At 45.8% G+C, this 22,391-nt stretch overlaps 2 protein-coding genes across 20 annotated transcripts in view; one reads left to right on the top strand and one right to left on the bottom strand.

Moving 5' to 3' along the window:
* The window catches only part of Ppfibp1 (PPFIA binding protein 1), a 146,027-nt gene that overhangs the window by 83,583 nt on the left and 40,053 nt on the right, over positions 1-22,391 (bottom strand). For 3 of the 16 annotated variants that reach the window (XM_040743629.1, XM_040743632.1, XM_040743638.1), the window contains exon 1: positions 15,880-16,054. The exons of 1 other annotated variant lie outside the window; for it this stretch is intronic. The gene's annotated coding sequence lies outside the window, so the exon portion shown is untranslated. Of the gene's footprint in view, positions 1-15,879; positions 16,056-22,391 lie in introns of those variants that run through there. 12 more of the 16 variants (XM_040743630.1, XM_040743628.1, XM_040743634.1 and 9 more) reach the window with 8 other exon arrangements.
* On the top strand, positions 312-3,724 carry CUNH12orf71 (chromosome unknown C12orf71 homolog). Of its 4 annotated transcripts, none has more exons than XM_040743645.1 (3): positions 312-412; positions 1,157-1,852; positions 2,248-3,724. In XM_040743645.1, the coding sequence occupies exons 2-3, from the start codon at positions 1,199-1,201 to the stop codon at positions 2,482-2,484; spliced, it is 891 nt and encodes a 296-aa protein (XP_040599579.1). In that variant the 5' UTR covers positions 312-412; positions 1,157-1,198; the 3' UTR covers positions 2,485-3,724. The 4 variants fall into 4 exon arrangements, with proteins under 4 accessions (XP_040599579.1, XP_040599578.1, XP_040599577.1 ...); XM_040743644.1 differs by having other exon boundaries at positions 312-460; XM_040743643.1 differs by having other exon boundaries at positions 312-466.

Below are 22,391 nucleotides of genomic sequence, written 5' to 3'. Positions count from 1 at the left end.
AAGAGTGCTTCCCCCACCTACCGCTAGGCCTGTGTCAAGCCGCCAAAACCCACAGCCATCTAATTTAACAGAGCCTAGAGACGGAGGCCAGCACCACAGCATGACAGGTGGCGAGCCTCAACTACAATCTCAGGGAAGGGAAACATTTGGGAGAGATCGCACGGATCTGGCTGGTTCTGATGAGTTCAGCCTACTGTGCTAAGTGCACAGAATACTCTGGAACTCAAGAGACAGATCCTGTCCCTTTACACATTTCTGACCATAAACTTGGTTCTTTGTTGCCATGGTGACCAACAGTCTTGGAACACAAACTTCTCAGAAGCAGTTGGCCTTTATATCATTACCACACGGGGATCTGAAGGGTTTCTGACACCCTCACTTATGTCTCAGGACCTGGAAGCGCCTGTCTCATGTGGGCAGTCCTCATCAGGGAATGGCAGAGGCGTGTGCATGGGCGTGTGTGAGTGTGTGTATGAGGTCTTCCAGCTCTACGTACGGGGGTGGGTGGCTGGGGGGAGCAGCATGGAAAATGCAGAATCAACATATTATTAGGTGGTAGGAGGATGGGTGCTTGGATGGCAGTCACCTTTCCAGAAAGGAATCTGGTATCAATAAGACTATATATTTAAGATCTCTGGTCCACCAACTCCATGATGTACCACTTAATGGATTTAAGTAATCTAGTGGTTGTTAACCACATAATCTAAGAATTACTGATAGGCCATTTAATGAGAAATTAATATTAATAGGCTATTTAATTAAAATTAATATTAATAGGCCATCCATTAAGAAAATAGTTAATATAGAGTAGTCATATTCATAAGTTTAATAGTACATTTCTGTTGATGTGAGAGTCACATGTATTTGGATATGTGTATATGTGTATACATGTGCACAAACACATGTACTTATTAAGAAACTGATTACCTTGACCTCAGGATAGAGGACTAAAAGCATACAGAACTCCGTCCACACTTTCCTGTCTTTTTCAATGGGGTTTTGTCACACTGTGACATGTTATTATTACAGAGCAGGATGTACAAACAGATGGTACTATACTGTACAGAGTGGGCTAGTTCCAAATAGAAGAAGGGATGGCTCACACAACTCCCTTCCCTCTCCAATATCATGTATTATTACTTTTTTCCTTCTGAAGTCCCCTGAGTCAAGGAAGACATGGGATTGGAGACTCAGCACCATGACAACTTCACCCTCCAGCAGTGACTACAGTAGCACAGAGGATTCTGTTTCCGAATGGAAATCCGATCAGAGCCTCTCAATTGGCCACTACCCGTCTGAGAACACGTTTTCTTATGAGGAGACAATCTCATGTGAGGAGACAGCCTCCACGGATTCTGCCATCCACCTCCTCCCTCCTCTCCAAGGTACCTGGGGAACAGAGAGTGTCAGGAGACTCTTCCGGAAGCGAGATCAGATGGAGGGTGGCCCGGGGCAGTTCTGCAAGCTAAGCATCACCTTGGCCTGGGATATCGATGCGGGCTCTGACCATGCAGACTCTCTAGCTAATCTGGATCTAAATGGCCACCACCAGTGGATGGAAAAGTGGCCAGAAGACAGGACAAATCTGACTCTCTGCAAACTGGATAACCTAGTACAGAAACTCGAGACATTTCTAGAAAAAGATAAAGATAGCCAACATGACGGCCATGTGCTCCCTGGATCTACTCAGAAGGAAGACGCCCACCTGACCAGTACTCCATCTCCACCTACAGTTTGGGTCAGACATGAAAAACATAATGTTTGTCAAGACTTTCCCAAGTACCAAATTCCAGAAAATGAAGATGTCTGTCATGTCCTAGAGAATCCAAGGCTACAGAAAGATGAAGTTGTGGTGAGCACAGAGATGCCTCCCGGGAGAGCAAGGGAAGGACTGGGGAAGGGAGGCCAAGACAGACAGAACACCCTAGCCAGGCTCCACTATCTGCTCTGAGGTAATGTGAGCCCCAGGAGACAAGACAGAAAGGAAGATGGCAGCCAGGAATGGGGAGGGTGGTGCTGCCGGGAAGACACCGAGGTGAATGGAGGGGAGGGATGAGGGTAGGAACAGCAGGTAGAACCAACAACCACGTAAATATGATTGTGTGTGTGCTCAAGTTGATGGGTCTAGAAGCTCTGCTGTAGTTGGGCTAGTTTAGGTAAATGGGCTTAGGTTGTACTAAGGAGCAGACAGCAAGCCCACAGCTATTGACACTATATGCATCTAACTCTTTCTTGTTTTCTCAACAGGAGATAAGCCAGAAAGCTGGGAGCTCCCCAGAGACCTCCTCGGTGTCATCCACTCAGCGGGAGAATGCTTCTCACTCATCCTGTCTGAACTTTCGGTGGGTCTTCCACTGGTTGAGGACACAAGTCTTCTCCCGACTGAGGAGAGGACATGTTACCCAGGTCACCACCAGCTGGCATCAGAAGGCAGCAAGGAAGATACATTCTCTCAGAGGCAACAGAATCCAACCCCAAGAATGACTCAAGAATGAGTTCACGTGATTTGTAAACTTTTTGAAGCCCCCTTGTTCCGACAATCCCTAAGAGGTGTGCGTTCTTCTCTCCTCCACCTCACAAATGAGGAAATCAAGACTAAGGGGCACATAGAGGATGTTCCCCATCTTCACGCTCCTTCTCAACCAGCCACTTAATACAACCAGCATGCTGGGGCACCCGAGAACAACAACCAGAACTTCTGCCTCGATTCGGGAACCATGACTGTGGGTGGCATCTCCAAAGCTACTCAGTGCCCGCTGGGAACACAACCCAAACCACCCTGCCATGGTGGGAGGCTAGTGGGATATAAGCTGCCTTCTGGAAATGAGGGTTAGGGTTAATGAAGAATGAGTAAAACACACATAAAATGGAGCAAAATACAGCAAAAAAAGGAAGCAAAATATTACCTGAGTTTTCTAAGAATGAATTCAGCCTTCTGAATTCAACAAGTATATTTTCAGCCAGAGTCAAAGTAATTTTCTGGGAGAAGATACAGATAAAACATATCTATGGGCTTTTATTGGGGGGGACACAACTGGGGATTGTTGAGTGGGGATTGCCATTTTCACCAGGTCCATGCCTCACCTATACAGAATATACAGAAGAGCAAGCCTTCAGTAAGATCTCTGGCTTCTGCATGCTCTTTCTAACCACTGGAATTATGTGGCAAGTCATACACCAGGAACAAGACAGTAAGTTTAGCAATGGGAAATATTCCAACATTCCTCGTCCATTTCAGTCCATCATGTTGCAGGTACTCAGTGCTACATATGTGGGGAATGGGTGGGGCTGGCCACTGCGAGTCACCAAAGGAGCAAGCTTGAACAGGAAGTGATCACTGGAAGAAGTGAGTTCGGCTGAACCCTCAAGTTTCCTGTACAACTATAATTTTCAGGAACATGCTAATCTCACTAATTAACAATTTTGGGGGTTTATTACCTTACGACTGAAAACTAAAACCACTGAGAGTGTCTCAACCTTGAAATGAAGGCTCAGTTGCTCGAATTAGCTGGGTATAACCTTTGCAATCATAACCCAGAATTCGTAATACTGTAATATAATTTTGAATGCATCGTAGAAATTAATCAACCCTAACAGGTTAATCAGCTCTCTGTAAAAACAAGCATGCCATGTTAATGTGACTATATTATAAACCACCCATGAAAAGAACTGCTTAAGGTGTGTGGTAGGGGATCTATCAATAAACAAGGGTAACATCTTTTTTTCAAGACTCCAAGAGTAGAATGCAAATTCATGGTTCATGAGCAGGCATGATTCTTTTTGTTTTTTGGTTTTTGTTTTATGTTTTTTGAGACAGGGTTTCTCTGTATTGTTTTGGAGGCTGTCCTGGAACTCACTCTGTAGACCAAGCTGGCCTCGAACTCACAGAGATCTGCCTGCCTCTGCCTCCTGAGTGCTAGGATTAAAGGCGTGCATGCCAACACCGCCCGGCAAGCAGGCATGATTTTAAAACTATTTAGACACAAGAACAACATCTTCCAGCATGCTGGCAGACACCTTTAGTCCCAGCACTCGGGAGGCAGAGGCAGGCAGACCTCTGTGAGTTCGAAGCCAACCTGGTCTACATATCCAGTTCCAGGACAGCCAAGGCTACAAAGAGAGACTCTGTTTCAAACTCCCCCAAAAGACATGAGAACAAAAGTGAAGGCATTGCTAACTAAATGCCTAGAGAATGCTACAGCTCTCACTTCAGTATTAAAGAAGGGTGAGTTAGGAGGGATAATCCATTTGTTCAGAAGCACACTGATTCATTACCAACTACAAGTGAAGAATTTACATAATACACTCTGTACCTGATTCCTGGATGACAGGCGGGTTTTATGTTGCACGGCTTGCCATGGGTCTTTTCCTGCTACCCCCTAAGTCCCCAGCAAACAGAACAATGGTCAGCTTTCAGAAGACACAAAATCCCCATCAGATAACACTGCTGAAGGAGCCTGTCTTCAGCCAGTGGGCGCAAAAGCCCTTGGATAAATTCCCTGGAAGATGATTAGCCTAGGTGATTAGCTAGACAATTTCCATCTTATCCCATCTTTCAAACGAACCTTGTGGATTTATTGCCATTTTATTTCAGTATAATATGCTTGATAAAGAAACTACCTCCGAGGCACTGAAGGCATCCTTCAGTTTGTGGCTTTGAAAAGAAAACTAATCTCATTACCACAGTACTCTCTGTTAAAGGGAGTCAGAATGGTGATTGACTTGCATTCTCCTTGTCTACCTCAATAGTCATTAAGTTTAAACAAATCCTCTAAAATAAAAAGAGCAGTCACCACCCACACATACACACGCTCCTATAAAACTTTCTTGTAAGCCCACTCTCACAGATGAAGAGACAGCAGGACAGATTTCCCAATGGTTAGTGCCATAAGCTCAGGGTTTGGGGTCTTAAGTTTTCCCAAATAGGGGACAGGGTGAGAAACAGCTTTATCGGTAAAGTGTCATCAGAACTTGCACTTGAATCATACATACATACATACATACATACATACATACATACATACATGGCTTACAGGCTGTGGTCCAGATAGTCCAACAATGGCTGTCTACCAATGGAAGGTCCAAGAATTCAGTAGGTCTTCAGTCCACAAGGTTGATTACATCTCGGCTGGTCTTCAGTACGTGTCAGAATCCTAAAGAAGTAGGCTCTAATGCCAGTGAAGGGATGGGCTTGCCAGCAAGAGGGACAGAAGCCAAGAGCAAGTCTTCTTCCGTGGCCCCAGTTCAAGAGATCTGGATTAAAGGTAGATCTTCCCACCTCAGAAGATTCAGATTAAAAGTGGGTCTTCCCACTTCAGATGACTTAACTGAGAATAAAACTTCCCTCACAGGTATACTGGGTCTTAGTTAACTCCAGACGTAGTCAAGTTGACAACCAAAAACAGCCATCGTAGTAGTTATCTACAGATGACATGACTGGATATTTATTGTATAACAACATTAAGGCTACATAAGAGAACAGCTTTGATTCTTAAAAGGGGGGGGGCAAGAAAGCAAAGACCAGAAAACCATTAAGAAAAATAAACTCTAGGAAGTAGGGAGCCCATCTCTCTACTTTTCACATAACATTTTCATGTCACAGTATCTTTGCCACGTACACATTTAAAACAACCAATAATTTAAAGTACTGGAACAAGATATTAACTTGCTGAGGTTATATAAATGGGGCAGCTCTTCAGACTCCCTCATTCATCCTGAGGCCTGTCTTGGATTCCTTGACTCCAAGGAATATCCAGTCTTGTGCACAGTTAGGGAACATCCGATCTGTCATTGTAGCACATTGTGATCTGCATCAAAGCAGTCTTCTAAAACAAGGCCTCGGTTTACTTAGTTTTGTTGAGATTAGAAGAATATTTTTTTTCTCATTAGAGACAAGTTCCCTACCCTTTCAATGACCTCAAATTTCAAGGACTTGCCATCTGGTCTACCTTGGAAAGTGTTCATTGTAGGTACATCTGTCCCTCACCAGGCAGGAACAGCCTGGTGTCCAGGTCTAAGAGTTCCCGCAGATTGTTTTGACATTTCCTTTTCTTCTGGGCAGCACAACATCAAAAGCAGAGGCCAAGTCCTTAGATGGGGAACCGTGCACACCAGGGACTCTGCAGCTAAAGCTCAGGCCCTGTCTTAAACAAACACACACACCAACACACCTGGAACACTCTGCAAGCAGCTTAGAACACCTAGAAACTAACCCCAGGTTACTAAAACTTCCTGGCTTTGGCCCCAAGTCCTCCTGCTGTGAATTCTGAGGAAGCTACCTAACCTCTCTGTGCTTCTGTTTTTCTCCATCTGTAAACTGTAATACTAAAAGCACTGACCTAAAAAAAAAAAAAGGTTGTAATGAGTACTTAGTCTAAGAGACAACAGCAAATATGTTCACAGAGTTTAGAAGCAGCTAACTGCTGTCACATAACTCCCTTACTCTGAAAAACCTGTCACAGCCGCTGGTGGCCTGAGAGGAAAATCCAAGTGAAGAGGCGCTGTACTTCCCTACACTCCCTCCCAATGCACCTTGCTATGTGGTCTCAGACCTGCACAGCACTTGTGTCTGAGCTCCTGCTTCAGGGCCTTGCCTCCTGGTCAGGAAATGCCCTTAGCTTTGCCTGATCTCCAGGCCACTCTGCCTCTCTCTGTTCTCCAAATGCACCCTTCCAGGCTCGGGCGAAATCCAATTTATGCTACAAAACAGCAGGTTTGGGGCGCAACCCCACCTTCCTCATGTCTCTATAAAGCAAGCGTTTGTTCTTAGTCGTCTAAAGGCACAGTTCACTCTGACTTGTAGAAATCAGAACAGAGACACAAGCCCACTCTTTTCTCTGCAGCAGACAAAGGCCCTGATGTCCTGCTTATCTCTGCATGCCCCAAAGCCCCTGACCCAGTTTCTCACACAGAGGCTCCATGATAAACCTTTGGTGAAATGAATGGTTAATCTGCAGGAAACAATTTAAGTAGATAAGATCTGGGATGGAATGTCATTTCCTTTCACAACCTTTAGCAAGCTTCCATGGGGGGGGATTGTAGGCCTCAACCACATGACCTGTATGGCTGCACTGCTTGCTGGCGGGGAGGGAGATTCATGACCAACAAGCTGGGGTCACTTTACTCCCATGTTTTCACATGTGCTGCTTGTGAACTGCCCAGTGCTAACATCTGGCAACCCAAAACTACGCCTCTAGCTACTTTCAGGATCGATGGGTCCAGTTGGGGCGGGGCGGGGGGGGGGACATCAGTGATTGCCTTCAAGTATATTCCAGTCAACAGAGGCCTCTGCCTTTTGGTTCAGCTCTGCTCTCAAACTGTGAAATGCCCTTCCCAGGGTGCGCCCTGAAGTTTTCCCCATGGTGTGCTTTTCAAGGAAGACTTTACTGTTTCCAGGTGCTGAAAGGCTATCTGATATCCCTAAGTCAAGAAAGTTGAGAAAACCGAGGGGACAGACAATAATATATGCTTTAGCCAAGCTTTGTGCAGGCATGGGTCAGAATGCAGTTGGCCGTGCACTCAACGTTAATGATTCAACTATTGAACGGTGTCTCAACAAAAACACATAAAACAAGGTTAAGTACTGACTGGTTGACAAAAATGCCGTGACCAGAGGCCGGCAGGAAATTAACTCTGTCTTTCCTCTAAGAAAAACAACCCAGTTATTTCAGGTTCATGCCAACTTAATAGAGCATAACTTCCATGAGTGACAACAGACGACGAGAATCTAGTGACATTAGGTCTGGAGAGCAGAACCTCACCACAGATAGATTATTCTTTCTCCAGTGCTATCTCCCAAGATTAGGCCAGGCCACAGACAGAGAAACAATACCCAGCCCCCAGGTCCTGCACCACTTTGATAGACAGGTTGTTTGAAGTCACTCATGGCCTCACAAAGGAGAGCTTGCTGGTTTCCTGGCCGAGTGGCCAGGGGTGCGATGGGGTTGGGTTTGCTGTTTTCTTTTGTGAGGAGGCCCACGGTTGGAGGCTGCCACTCCTATCATTTCCTGCTTGGTGTTCAGGGCTGTTACCTTTTCCCAACCACAGGGAGGCCTCTGGCAAAGCCAATACAGAGCACAGCAAGAACCCCCGCTCACCGCAAATGCATCACCCTAGCAGTATCTGCACTGTGCTTGCCAGGGGACCCTGGCATATATCCCAAGCTCCACAGACTAAACAAAGTCATTAAGATAATGGTCCAAGGAGCTAGACAGGACTCAGGTTCAATTCCCAGCAGGTGGCTCACAACCATCTGCAACTCCAGTTCCAGGGAATCCAAAACCTTCATCTGACCTCCATGGGTACCAAGCACATATACGGTATGCATACTTACATACACGCAGGCAAAACACACATACACATGAAATAAAAATAAATCTTTTAAAAATTAAAAAGATATTTGGATAGTCAACATGGCACAAACCTGTAATCCCAGCAAAGCAGGAAGCTGAGGTTGGAAATGTGTGAGTTTGAGGCCAGCCTGAGCTACCCAGTGAGTCCCTGCCTCAAAGCCCTAAAAGCAAAAGACCTCAGCTGATGTTTTATGTGCCAGTCATTGACACATATGCTACTTCTTAGGTGACGGTATTATACTAATAGTTTCATTGCGTGTATATTAATTTTAATATATACATATACATGTTCTTTCCTTTGCTGCTGGGGACCAAACTGAGGGTCTTGTGCATGCCAGGTAAACATCCTACACCTGTGCTGCACACATAGCCCTGTAACAGGGTAGTGTTGTGGTCGTTTTGAGACAGGGTCTCACTACGTAAGCCAGTCTGGCCCCATACTCAGTACCCTCCTGTCTCAGCTCCAAGTATTAGAATTATAGGTGTGTACTGCCAGGCCTGGCTCCTCTACCGTGGCTTTTTGCCTGTTGAGAAAGTCCAGATGCTGTCCAGTTGCCCGTGGCTTCCTTGTCTGGCTCATTGCATGACTCCTCCTTCTGTCCCAGAGGGTGACGGTCGACCTGTCTTGTGGCTCAAGGCACACTTCCACCCATGAGTCACTGATAACTGCATTTCTGCACAGTCCTGGTCCTTCCTGAGTCCTTGTTGAATCCACTGGCACCTCTGCCTTGGGCAGCCAGTTCTCACACAATGGATTGTCCTAGGGCAATTCAAATTCTCCCCTGTCTGGGCAAATAATATGCTGCCCAGTTTCCAAAACTTAAGAAGAATAAGGCAACTCAAATGTCACCAAGTTAACCAAAACCTTCGAGAATGCCTCAGAAGTCACATGTCCGTGGGTCAGAGCTAACCTCCTCTCCTAGCAAGCAACTTAAACGCCGAGGCACAGGAGCCTGGCTTCCTTGCTTCCGGCACCCCACGCTCGCGACCAGAGGCATTAATTAGAGAGGGTTCTGCCCCATGTCCTAGCCCCCCTCAAAGTCTAATGCTTATTTGTTGAACAAAGCTGGCATCCACGTGCAGAACTGTTGAAAAGCTTCCAAGCAAGCTGACAGGCCAAGGCAAAGAGGAGAAACAGCTCACCAAAGAACAAGGATAAGGAAAGTTAGGTCCAAAGTAAATATAGTACCAAATGCCCAGAATAGCCCAGAAAGACGGCTGATGACCTTTTCTCTAAAATCTAAATATTGCAGTGTCAGATGCCCTAACTGTCTAAGGCTGAGCCAGAATTACCTCTACAAAGGGGGAAGTAATGCAAAAACCACATAAACAAGCAAATCTGACAGTGCCGCCACAATCTGCATTTGGTACAAACGCAAACGGGGAGGACGTTGCTGTACTATAGATAGCCAGGAATTATACCCCACCACCTCAAAGCTGCCATAATTTCCACAGAGATACCGCCTACGACTTGCTGCCGAGAGCCGCCATGGCGCCGTGACAGCGGCTCTGAACTGCTACAACTCCTCCAAACTGAAGCTCTGGGGTTTTATCAGAAGAGGCTCACAGGCACCAAGGCATAAAGAACCGTGTACACCAAGGGACAGAGCCTGGGTCCGTGTACACCCAGGGGACAGAGCCTCGACCCGTGTACACCCAGGGGCAGAGCCTGGATCCGTTGATCACGATGCACACACCCTTGAACTGCAACTAAATGGGGGAGATTTACAAACTACTTACATCTACCATCCAGTTTCCTACTTGCCGAGCAACGGAATGCCTTGGCCCACTGAAACCCTGGTGTGGGAACCACTTGCCCCCAAAGGAAGGAAGAAACGAAAGAAGGAAGGGGAGAGGAGGAGAGTGAAAAAGAAATTTGTAACTCGCAGCCATTACATAGAAAGTATGGTCTTCTAATTAAATAAATTAATGCATGTAGACCCGAGAGGAAAATTCTTTCCCCGCTTCTCTCTCTCCCCCTCCCCCCAACTCTCTGCTAAATACACAAGCTGTTTCTTTCTCTGTCTGCAGTAATAATCTAGCACACTTGACTTATACAAAAAAGGAATTTCCTAATCACTGGCTGAAAAATGTCCTAAGAAACTGAAGATCTAGAAAAGACTCCAACAGCTTTGGCAAGATAAACAAATAGCACTTGAATTTCTCAAACTCCAGCTCCAACCGCAAGTGTTTGCTTGAAGAGGTAAAAAGACCAACTAAAGTTCCATTTGATTATAAAGAGGAGCCTAGGTGTCTGGTAGGTGAGATCTTGGATATGACCAACATCTAGGAGACACTACTGCCATCCCAGGAGCACAGGTAACATCTCCTCATAATGGGCCCTCAACTGCCTCTGGTTCTAGGATTTTCTTTGTGTAGACTTCACCAATGGATACCCCCAATCCAAAGATCTATAATCCTAGATGTTCCAAAATCCAAAATTTAGCCACTCTCAAGAAGTTTTAGGTATTGGGACACATGAGATTTCAGACTAAGGATGTCCAATCTTTACTTTTTTGTTGCTGCTGTTTTTGTTGTTGTTTGGGGTTAAGTTTTTGTTGCTGCTGCTGTTTTGGTGAGATGCACTTAAATTTAGTGTGCTTGGTTCACACAAAGCAGTCATGAGACAGAAGCTTCAGTTCCATGAAACTAAGTGATGAAGACTACAAGGGGGTAGGAAGAAAAGCGGTACCAAGAACGGAGTCATGGAGTATGCTTTCCTTGGGGGAGTGGCACTATTTCAGGGGCTACACACCGCCTGTTTACAACAAAATGCTACACAAAAGCACAGACCGGCCAGTGTGGACGAAAGCATCCAGTCCTGTGACCTTTCTTAAACCATCCAGTCCTATGGCCTTTCTTAAACCAATGAAGAGAGGGCAAAGGCACGGGTAGACCGGGCATTCCCTCATTCTTACACAAGGTCCCAGCCATCCCCACAAGTGGCATAACCAGGTACAAAAGTCCATAACTGCCCAAGAAAGAGTGTCATGGGGGAGAAACCAAGGCATTAATTATGCTCTTAGGCAAATAAATGATACTGCACCACTACACAAGCTGCCAGACCACCGGCCAGACCAAACAGACGAGCGTTGCCGGGTTTCACCGCTTTCCTGTGCTACTCCTGAGGTCAGGCTCGGGACAGCCATAACGATTAGTAAAAACACAATCGAATACTTATTTCAATTCCATTTCTTCCAGAGATGGGACCCAGCTATGTAGACCAATGCAGCCTCAAAAACAGAATCCTCCTGTCTCAACCTCCCTAGTGCTAGGATGACAGACATGACACACACCCCTTAAGGCTACTATTTAATTTTATCTTGGGGATTTGTTGTTGCTGTCTGAGATGAAGTGGCTGGTTCTATGCTACCCTGACTGTTCTGGAACTTGCTATGTAGACCAGTCTATGTAATTCACAGAGATCCACCTACCTCTGCCTCACAAGGGCTAGGATTAAAACATGCACCACTACACCAGGTAATGTTAGTATTTTAAATGATGGTTTTACTTCTTCAATATCTAAACAACAAAATAAGCCCAACATTTACCTGGGAACATTCTTAACTGTGTGACTACAATGTGGGAACTGAAAATTTAAACCTAAGTGTAGCTCCCATAATCCAACCTCCCCATACATGGATATGCAATGACTTTTACATCCATTATTTAGTTCAGACAAGAATATACACACCCCTTATATACACACCCCTTAATGAACAAAGCACACATATTGGAGCTGGCTAAAGTAATATCAGTGTGCAATGGATTTACATGCACCCACAGAGCTATGCATCACTTATAGACTGTCACTTATGTTCTATTCGGAAACACAAGCTGTAACACAAGACCACCTCCTCCCTTACAATCACAAGAACTTCTGATTCTGGACAGGCATGAGAGAGAAGCTAACATCAAGAAAAAGAAATATAGCGGGTCAGTGGTGGCGCACGCCTTTAATCCCAGGACTCAGGAGGCAGAAGCAGGCAGATCTCTGTGAGTTCAAGGCCAGCCTGGTCTACAGAGCGAGTTCCAGGACTGTTTCACAGAGAAACCCTTTCTCTAAAAACAAAAAACAAACAAAAAAAAAAACAGCAAAAGAGAAGGAAAACAAATGTGCACAAAGCTCAGTATTATGTTTAGTGGGGTCACACACCCTTCCTCTGCTTCTGTCTCAAAGTAAAGCAAATTCCTGGCTTCTACATAGGAAGAAATGGAAACCACACAGTAGGGAAGTGAGAGCCTGGAGCTGGAGGCTCACAATCACTGCTCTCTCAGAGTCAAGCACCTGGACAAGCTCCCTTCTCACACGGGGATGGTCTGTTAGATCATGAACTCACTGAGGAGCAACCCCACTGCACGTGTGCCACAGCTCTGACAGAGGTGGGGGCTCCCGACCACGGTCGGCTGGAAAGACATCTCAGACTGGCTATGGTCTGCAGTCAGTCACCCGCTGAGACCTTCACCAAAACCCTGAGCCATCAAGACACTGTGAAATGCCCACCAAGACTTAAGGGTGGGATGGCTTAAATGGCAGTGTGCAAAATGACCTTCCTTCCCCCTCCAAATTCAGCTCCACTGGTGTCTTGGGCTAACGCAGGTAAACAACTAAAGTCTTCAATGGTGGACCCTGTTGAGTGACACACCAAGGACACAGGGACAAGCGTTTCCCTACATCTCTCCTCTGCAGCTTCAGGTTTTGATTAGTCCTGCATGTTTAGTCTCATACCTTTTTTCTTAAAGATGAAAATTGCTGTCATATTACATACTCAGAGAGTTGACACTAGTAACGAGAGTGAAAGCGCACAGAGGACAGTGACTGTGGTGGCAGTGTGCACACTGACAGCACTTCTGCACCACACTGGGACAACAAAATGATAAGATCCCCATTTTCCAGCTGAGGAAGCCAACCAAGGGGGCATGGGACAAGGAGAAAGTGGAGCCATGAAGTGAAGACAGAACCCCTAACGGGGGAAGACCTTCTGTGTATATGTTTGTCTCATTGGTTGATTAATAGAGCACTGTTGGCCAATAGGGAAGCGAGATAAGTGGGACTAGGAGTCTAGGGGGATTCTGGGAAATGTAGTCAAGAGTAGAGAGTTGCAAAGTGATCCCGGGTAGAGGGGACACATGAGGCTGGTGTCCTCAGTAAGATAAGACCTTGCAGAAATATAAATATAAATAATATAAGAGTGTGTGTGTGTGTGTGTGTGTGTGTGTGTGTGTGTGTGTGTGTGTAGTTACGGGTTAATACTTAAGACAGAACTAGCCAATGAGAATCCCTGGACATTGGTCAACAGCATTGTAACTAGTAGAGTCTCTGTGTGTTATTTGGGGTTGGGGTTGACATAGCTCAGGGACGGAGCTAGCGGGAAGAATGCTCATTACAAACCCCCTCAAAGCAAAGCTCTACAGTTCACGCTGGCTATGAAAGCTGTATTTCCCCAGTTTATTAATTTTACTCAGTTATTTCCTAGCTTAAGAATCATACTTTAGGGACTGTGTTTCTAAAGACAAAAGGCCCTGTGAACTGGGTTAGAATGCACTTTCAAAGCCCCTTCTGAGTGTGAACCAGCTAGACCAGATCCACTTTCTTTAACTCACCCCCTAGACTCACTGAGTCTTACATACCAAGTTCCCCTCTGGGATGTCACTTTTCCAGGCTCCTTGATCTTGTATGCAAAGTGTTGTGACAGTCTTCTAGGGCAGCCCAGAAGCACATCTCTCTAGAATCTCTTTTCTCCTCTGCAATCCCTCTCTGTGCCATGCAAACCAAGTGAGTCTGTGCCGAGGGACCAGCCTTACCACAGCTCATGCACACCAGAGAGGACCTCTGCCTGGCTATGCCCCAGATGACCTATGAAAACATCTGTCCCTGCTGAGTATGACATCAGAGCACTGCAGGGAAGCAGGCACGTCACTTGGTCACCAAAAAGAAAATCAACACCCCTGCTTGCGAAGAAGTCTAGGTTCACATTACCCCCCCGCAGCACCTAAATTGCTAAGTAGTCCCTATGTCAAAAGATAGGCATAGAAAAAATTAAAAGGTCAAATCTGAATATTGGGCCTAGAAAGACAGTGTTAGAGTGGATTAGGAGATGACTGACCATGGATCTCTAGAGCCTTGAGATGGCTAACCTCACGAGGGTTTGAAGTTTCACACACAGAGAAAAGAGCACACATCCTCACTAGACAGCTTAGCAGTTAAGAATACATACTGCTCTTGCAGAGAACCTGAGTTGGATACCCAGTACCCACATAGGGAGGCTCACAACAGGTTGTAATTCTAGCCCCAGGGGATCCAACGCCCTCTTCCAACCAGTATAGACACTGTACACGCATGCACATACTTCTCCTCGCACACACATATATACAAGATTAAAATGAAAAACAAGGGGCTGGGGAGATGGTTCAGCAGTTAAGAGCACTGACTGCTTTTCCAGAGGACCAAGGTTTGATTCTCAGAACCCACATATTGGTTTATAACTATCTATACATCCAGGCCCAGAGATCCAATGCTCTCTCCCAGCCTCCCTAGGCACCGGGATCTCAAATTGTAGACAGACATACACGCAGGCAAAACACCCAGACACATAAAATGAAATCTTTTTAAGAAGTCATGTGTATATACAGCATTAAGAACAAACTGAAGGCTACCTAAGTGCCCTGCAACTACACAATTGGATACCACCAGAGCAAAGAATGAAGAAAATAAACCACATTTAGTAACAGGAAAGTTTCACATACGCACTGAGTCAAACGAGCCACACACAAAGGGAAATACACTACAGGATTCTAGGCACAGATTTCAAAAATTAACAGAAGACACCAACAGTTGGGACTCAATTTTTCTCGGGACCTGCAGCACCAGTGACTGTTACGGGTTCACTCGTAACACTGGTTCCATGCAGCCATCTGGTGAGGACATGTGCTTGTTCTGTGTGTGAAACTTCTCCAGGCCACAGAGATGCAGGGACAGTCACCTCTTAACTCTAACATGGAATGATGTTCCTCTTCCCTGCCTCCCTGCCTCCCTGCCTCCCTCCTCCTCTCTCCCTCCCTCCCTGTCAGGGTTTACAAGGATCAGAATCACATTTCTATTAAGGCCACAAACCAGAAGGCACCAGTGTCCTGCCACCACCACCACAACAGGAATGGCATCCTAACACTCCTGACGATATGGCAGTGAAGGCCAGACAGTGCTATGTCCACATTCGCCATCTGGACAGCTGACAGGACACTCTGAACCTCAGCTTCCCCCGCCCTCTCCTAACTCAAGTGTCTACTACTGACTACTAGATACGGGAGAAGAACTTAGAGTAAGTCTGGACAAGTCGGTGAAATGCCTCCCACCCAGCGCAAGCTCAGCAGCCGCGTCTCACACCGCCTGGCAAGAGGAATGAGGAGAAAGGAGGCCATCAAGCCACTTGGAAACACTTCCTCAGCCTGAGGGGTCACCGGAGGGTCAACAAGCCTCAGTCCCGGGGATAAGCCAGCACAGGGTGTGGAGGCAAGGCCAACAAAGCACCTGAGGAGGAAGAAGGCGGTGCCTCTGATATGCTCCCAGGCCTGTGTTTTCCTGCTCGCTGACAGCCAGGAGACAGGTCGGAGCCTGCACATGCCCACTTCTGTCACGCTGCCCTCAGAGTCTGGAAGCCTGTAAGGAGGGGTTGTGCTGTGTCGACAGCTAACGACAGGTATCAGGGTGTCAGAAGTGAACCACTATGGGGTAAGCCCACTCACTCACCAAAAAAAAAAAAAAAAAAAAAAAAAACGGGTTCAAGGCTGATTTTTCTCAGTTCTTCCAATCTTGCCCGTCCTCAGCAAGCTGGTCCATAGACGTTCTGTACTGAAAGAAAATAAAGTCATGTTAATACAAATTTCAAGTCATAGCACAGCAGGGGGAAAAAAAGGCTCAGATGGCACATTGTTGTGTAAACAAAGCACAGCAAACTGACACCACAGGAGTTACTAAAGACAAGAAACCCACGTGAAGAACTGCCTGCCTCCCACCTCATCCCTTGGCACACCCAGCACCCCCTTCTCTGTCCCTGTGGCTCCTGACTACTTTGCTCCCCAGCTACGCACAGCCTCAAATATTCCTTAAAGATGGAGTCTCTGATGGCTGGGAGGCCAGCAGGGGAGTGATCCAGGCCCCCTGAATGTGGTGTCGGTGAGGAGGCCTCAGCGATCTCTGGGGCCTTGGGTAATATCTAAGTGTTTACCATGGTGTACGAATGAACATTGGAAGCCCAATCCACATGGAGGGATGCTCTCTCAGCCTGGTCACATGGGGGAGGGCCTAGGTCCTGCCCTGGATGAAATGACAGACTCTGGAGATCCCCCATGGAGGGCCTCCTCACCCTCCCTGGGGAATGGTCTGAGTATTGGGTGGGGGGCTGGAGGGCTGGTGGAGGGGTAAGGGAGGAGGGGTGGGAGAGGGAGCTGGGATTGACATGCGAAGCAAACATGCTTCTAATTTAATTAAAAAATGTATTGAAAAAAAGATGGAATTTCTGTTAAAACCATCACCATTAATTTTCATGACCAAAGTACTCAGCACATGGTGGTTGCTCTATGAACAGTTGTAGGGTAAATAAATGAATCGTAGTTTTACAGTACATTTGTTAGTCTGTATCTGCCCAGGACCTCCTGCCAGACACCAGAATCTCAAGACGCTCAAGTCCCTTATATAAAAGGGCCCAGAATTTGTGCATGGCCCAAGCTCAGCATTCTGTATACATCAAATCATATCTAGGTTGCTGATAATGCTTCTTCCTGTTGCCAGCATTATGTAGGCTGTCACTATACTGTTTAGAACACAGCCTCTGAAACCACAGGTTGATACCCAATATGGGATCGCATAACTGGATAGAGTCATGAAAAAACCTGGCAGCAATAAAAGGTTTCAGAATGTACAATGACCAAAACACAATTAAAGGCCAACCATGTAACAAATATGAATGATTCTGGCAGCTCATGCATACTGTGTGACCTCACTTCAGCCTTAACAATGAACACACAGCTCACTCTGTGCCCTCACTCGATGGAGTGCCTGGAAGCATGGGTTCAGACGCCTCGGCTCAGATCCAGGACCATATATATATGTGTGTGTGTGTGTGTGTGTGTGTGTGTGTGTGTGTGTGTGTGTGTGTGTGTGTATGTGTGTGTATAATCAATCTTTTCTAATTAAATCAGACAGACAGACAGACACGCACGCATGTACACACACACACACACACACACACACACACACAGCATGAGCGTGCATAGCTGGTTTAAGGAACCCACGCAAACACATGCCCACCTCCAAACTATGCATCTCAGTGAACTTCCACAGAGTTAGAACGGCCATTCCAAAGCCATAGAGTTTAGAGTTTTACACTTCCCCTACTAATTACATGCTTATTTGCTTAATAAAAATTAAGAACGAATTTTATGTCAAGAAAGAAGCTGGACGACACAAGCACCTTGGTGTAATCCGCCTTTCTATCTTCCTCTGTGTGTGCTGTGTTGACGTGGTTCAACAGTCTTTCACATTAGAAAGTTTCCTTTAAAAGAGTCTAGTTTAAAGAGACTATTGTATGTTATGAACTGAGGAGTTTTTAACCACACATACAAAGCTTTCTGTTCTTGTAGAAACATAATGGCTCAATTATGAAAACAAAGACCTTTAATATCTTCCCGCCACCATTCCTCAGCACAGAAGTAGCAAATTAGTATCTTCAGATTGTGCTAGAATTTTGTTTTAAATTTCTCTTTGAATTGCTTGCTTTTCATTTAACTGTTAAAAAATGTTTGACAGGACTTGAACACGATTTTCAAGTTTCCCTTAAATTGCCCTAAACACTTTTCCTTGCTTTATCTCATACATTTATGCAAGGCAGCTTTCTCAGCACTGAAGATTGTAAAGTCATAGCACTCTTGAGAAGCAGAAGCAGGAGGGTCACAGGATGGACGCCAGCCCATCCTACTTCACAAGTTTCAGGCATCCTAGGCTGTGAGATACTGTCTGCAAGTAAAATACTAATCAACTGGAAATGTTAAGATGTTCAATGTCCCCAATGTCAAATATTCAGCCATCCGCTTTTAATCATTAACATACACAAAGAATCTCTTTGAAATGAGTTTTTTGATTCCTCAACAATAGATGCTCGACTTGTAAGCCAACTTTATGAGCCTACATCCCAGGCTACATAAAACTTTCTCAGGTGGAAATGCGCGACAGGTGGGAAGTTTAGGAAGCCCCGGCTTAGGGAGTAATGGCTAGGAGGAAAACTCAAACCGGTTGGCGACAAATGTAACTACCCCCAAATTCTTTCTACCCAACCCTGCTGACATGGAGACAGGTGTATGTAGGTGTTGAGGTTAAAAGAACCAAGGAGATGCCAGCAAGAAGAGCAATGTGGACAACACGTGACAACACGTTACATCTTAAGATTTGATTACTCTTCCCCTGAATGTGGGTGTCAGTGAGGAGGCCTCAGCAATCTATGGGGCCTCGGGTAGTAGATCAGTATATCCCTGGCATACAAATGGGCTTTGGGAGCCCATTCCACATGGAGGGATGCTCTCTTAGCCTGGACACATGGGGGAGGGCCTAGGCCCTGGCCTGGATGATATGACAGACTTTGGAGATCCCCCATGGAGGACTTCACCCTCCCTGGGGAAGGGAGTGGGAATTGGGTGAGGGACTGGGGGGGGGCAGGGGAGGAGGGGAGGGAGAGGGAGCTGGGATTGACCATGTGAAGCGAGCTTGTTTCTAATTTTAAAAAATGAAATAAAATTTTAAAAAGACTTGGATACTCTTACCTCTTTTAAATACTTCATACATAATGGGGGAAAAAATCACTCCCATTAGTGTGTATGAGGACAACACACCCCCACCAAGTCACACGCTGACACAGTAACCTCAGGGGCCAAATCCAGCAGAAGCCAAGATCAGCTCCAGCTGAAGGTATTTATTTACTTTTTTCCTCGCCTCCTCCTCTTTATAAGCGCTCCAAAGGAACAGGCATTTAACACTGAAACAGAACTTCGCTGGCCAGAACATTTTAGGCACGAGCAGATGGGCCCTAAGGAATTTCTCACACCCATGAAGTCACATCAGAAAAGCATCTCTCTGTTTTGCTTCTCCTAAAGTTGGCTTCACAGACACAAGATGCACTTCAGCAACTGGTGGTGGTCATGGGAACAAGCCTGACGTTCAGATCAAGCTGCACTCCAAAGTCAGAGTTCAGCTGACAACCACTTTTCTCTCTTTAAGTATGTATACTTTAGTGTGTGTGTGTGTGTGAGTATGTGTGGTGTATGTGTGAGTGTGTATATGAGTGTGTGTGTGTGGTGTGTGTAATGTGTGAGTGTGGTGTGTGTGTGTGAATGTGAGTGTATGTGTTTATGTGGAGTGTGTGTGTGTGTGTGTGTGAGTGTGAGGGGGGCGCGGGTGTCAGATCTCCTGGAGCTGGAGTTCTAAGAGGTTGTGAGCTGCCCGATTGGGTGCTGGAAACCTAGGGTGCCCTCTGCAACAGCAGCACCAGCCCAGTAAACCGCTTCAGAGTAACCTTCTGGCAGGTGCTTCTGAGAACAGAGGCAGGAGCCAGTGGATGTGTGACAGTGGGCAGAACAATGTTACCTTAGTTAAAGGTGATCCATTGAGTTGCTTATGAAAAGACTGAAATAATCAATGTAAATAATAATTACAATAAACCCTTTAAAGGGATGAAGCAATGAATGTAAACAATCATGACCATTTCGACCGGTGTGAAAAACCCAATGAACCAACACACAGCAGCTAATCCCCCCTTCTAACAAACGGTATTGGGGACTGAATCCAGGGCCCCAACTCAAGCCAGGCAAACTCTACACTGAGCTACAGCCCCAGCCCCAACTCCAACAGATCCTTTCTGGGAAATATGAGTTCCAGCCCGGACCCCAGAGCCCAAGGCAGCCCAGGACTGGACCGGCCCAGCCTTCCTACGCAGCCTGTCAGCAGTTGCTAAAAGAACAAGCGGGAGGCCTCCAAAACTGAGGGCCAAAATATAAAGAAATAAATAACTTTTTCCTTTATAACTTACTCAGCCTCAAGCATTTTATTACAGTACCACACAAATACAAGATGGGAAAACCAGGGGGCTGTGACAAAGAATAAGACTTCCTAAGTCAGTCACTTCCTGGGTCCCACCCCCGCACCAGCAACCTCTCTGCTGGACATACAGCAAGGGTTCTGATAGAGTTCTTTCAAGAGAAGAAAACTACATTGATGTTCTCAACACCCACTTTGAAGCATCTAAAATGTAAACAGGGCCACAAGAAAGTTAAGCGCTGCCAGAACCTGCTCCAGAGGAATTCCCTCTGCATTACTGGCCCTCAGCACAAAGCTCTGATTATCCGACTGAATACATAAAAACACTGATAAACACTAACCACTGGGTTTTTGAGTTTTCATCATAGGCCCCTGTATCCCTGAGTCAAAGATGGTCTTTGTTGGGTAGTCTTAATGGAATGCAATGGACGTTAGTCACTTCCTCAGAAACAGACCTAGGCTATAAATACAGACTCAGCAACAGTCAAGCCACTCACCGAAAGGCCCACTGGCAACTTTAATTTAAAAACAAGAGCTCGTTATTAAACTGAAAAATAAGAAGTAAGAGATCCAAACCCATATAAACAACACGCCTAGAAGAAAAACCCTCAGTGTGCCCGGCACAGTCACAGACAGCTCCCTGTTTGCTTCACCAACCCTTTCCACAAGAAAACAGTCTGCATTTGTGCCCCTCGAATAAAACAAATCCTGATCCCTTCCACAACCTCAGGTTCAAACCCCAAGAAAAAGCTCCAAGCCCTTAAATAAGTGACTTCTGTGTCACCCTCATAAGGACATGCTCGTGACTGTTGTAAAGATGGCCACATGCTAGGTGACGGCTAGGAGGTGACGTTCCGGGTGTGGATGGACTCAGACAAGGCTAAAGTGGCCAGGGCCAGGGTCTGCACATAACCAAACACGGCTTGCCACCTACTCTGGTAAATAAAATTTTGCTTTTTACACTGTCCCTACCTGCAAGATGCAAGGCCAGAACTGAAGGAAATCAACAGAGAGAGTGCAAGACCAACAGAGTACACGCTGTATACCATCTGGTCCTTTAAGGAAAAGCTTGCCCCTCCTCGAATAAGAAATGCAGATCCTAGTTCAGTAACTTCCCAGTATCTACTGAACCTGTTTATTAACCTTTGACTGCTTTATTGGCATCATTTATGACACACGGATTACCAGTGTTTACTGGGAAAATAGATACGGATATTGAGGGCTTTTCTCTTTAGTAAATAAACAAAAAAACTAGCCCGTTTAATTCAGACAAAAACTTCACGTGGGAAATAAACTGGGCAAAGAACTGAGGCAGGGGGATTAAGTAACCTGCCCAGGATTGAGTTGTGAATGACTCAGGATCAGAACCTGGGTAGCCGAGCTGCACAGCTCATACTTTTAATCTCTAGTCTATGATGACATTAATCTAACGTTAGACAAGCCATATAAAATACAATCAAATCTCAAAAGGCTTGTTAGTTCTGTATTATATCAATACAATTAAGTGTCCCTCTTAATTGGATAGGGTATCTAAAATAATATAAACGGGACTTCCCTGAAGGTTAAAGTCCTTTCTGATGCTATAATCTTAAGGTATCAGGAACATATTCTTTACTGTGTAAGTAGTCAAGAATCAAGCTAAATGACCAACATCAATCACAGCAATGCTAGAGCTCTCCAGGAAGCCTAGATATTTTCCAGATTTGTACCCACCTGGTCTCACCATTCCCATGAGACCTCCCCTGGTGGAGCCCTCGCTGACAGAAATCATCAAAACCGTGACTCATGCCCTAGCAGGAGGGGCTCTACGCTGCCACAGCCACCCATCCCTGCGCAGGAAAAAGCCCCCTTGCTGAATCATCCCCACACTTCCTGCCTTCTCTGGGATTTCTGGAGGAAATGTGTCACCTCCATGTGACCTACTGCCCTTTTGTACTGAAAAGAGGTTGATGAGGCCC

This window comes from Mesocricetus auratus, unplaced genomic scaffold (assembly GCF_017639785.1).
Source record: "Mesocricetus auratus isolate SY011 unplaced genomic scaffold, BCM_Maur_2.0 Super-Scaffold_100001, whole genome shotgun sequence".
Taxonomy (NCBI): Eukaryota; Metazoa; Chordata; class Mammalia; order Rodentia; family Cricetidae; genus Mesocricetus; species Mesocricetus auratus.
This window is presented reverse-complemented; position numbering and strand designations above follow the sequence as displayed.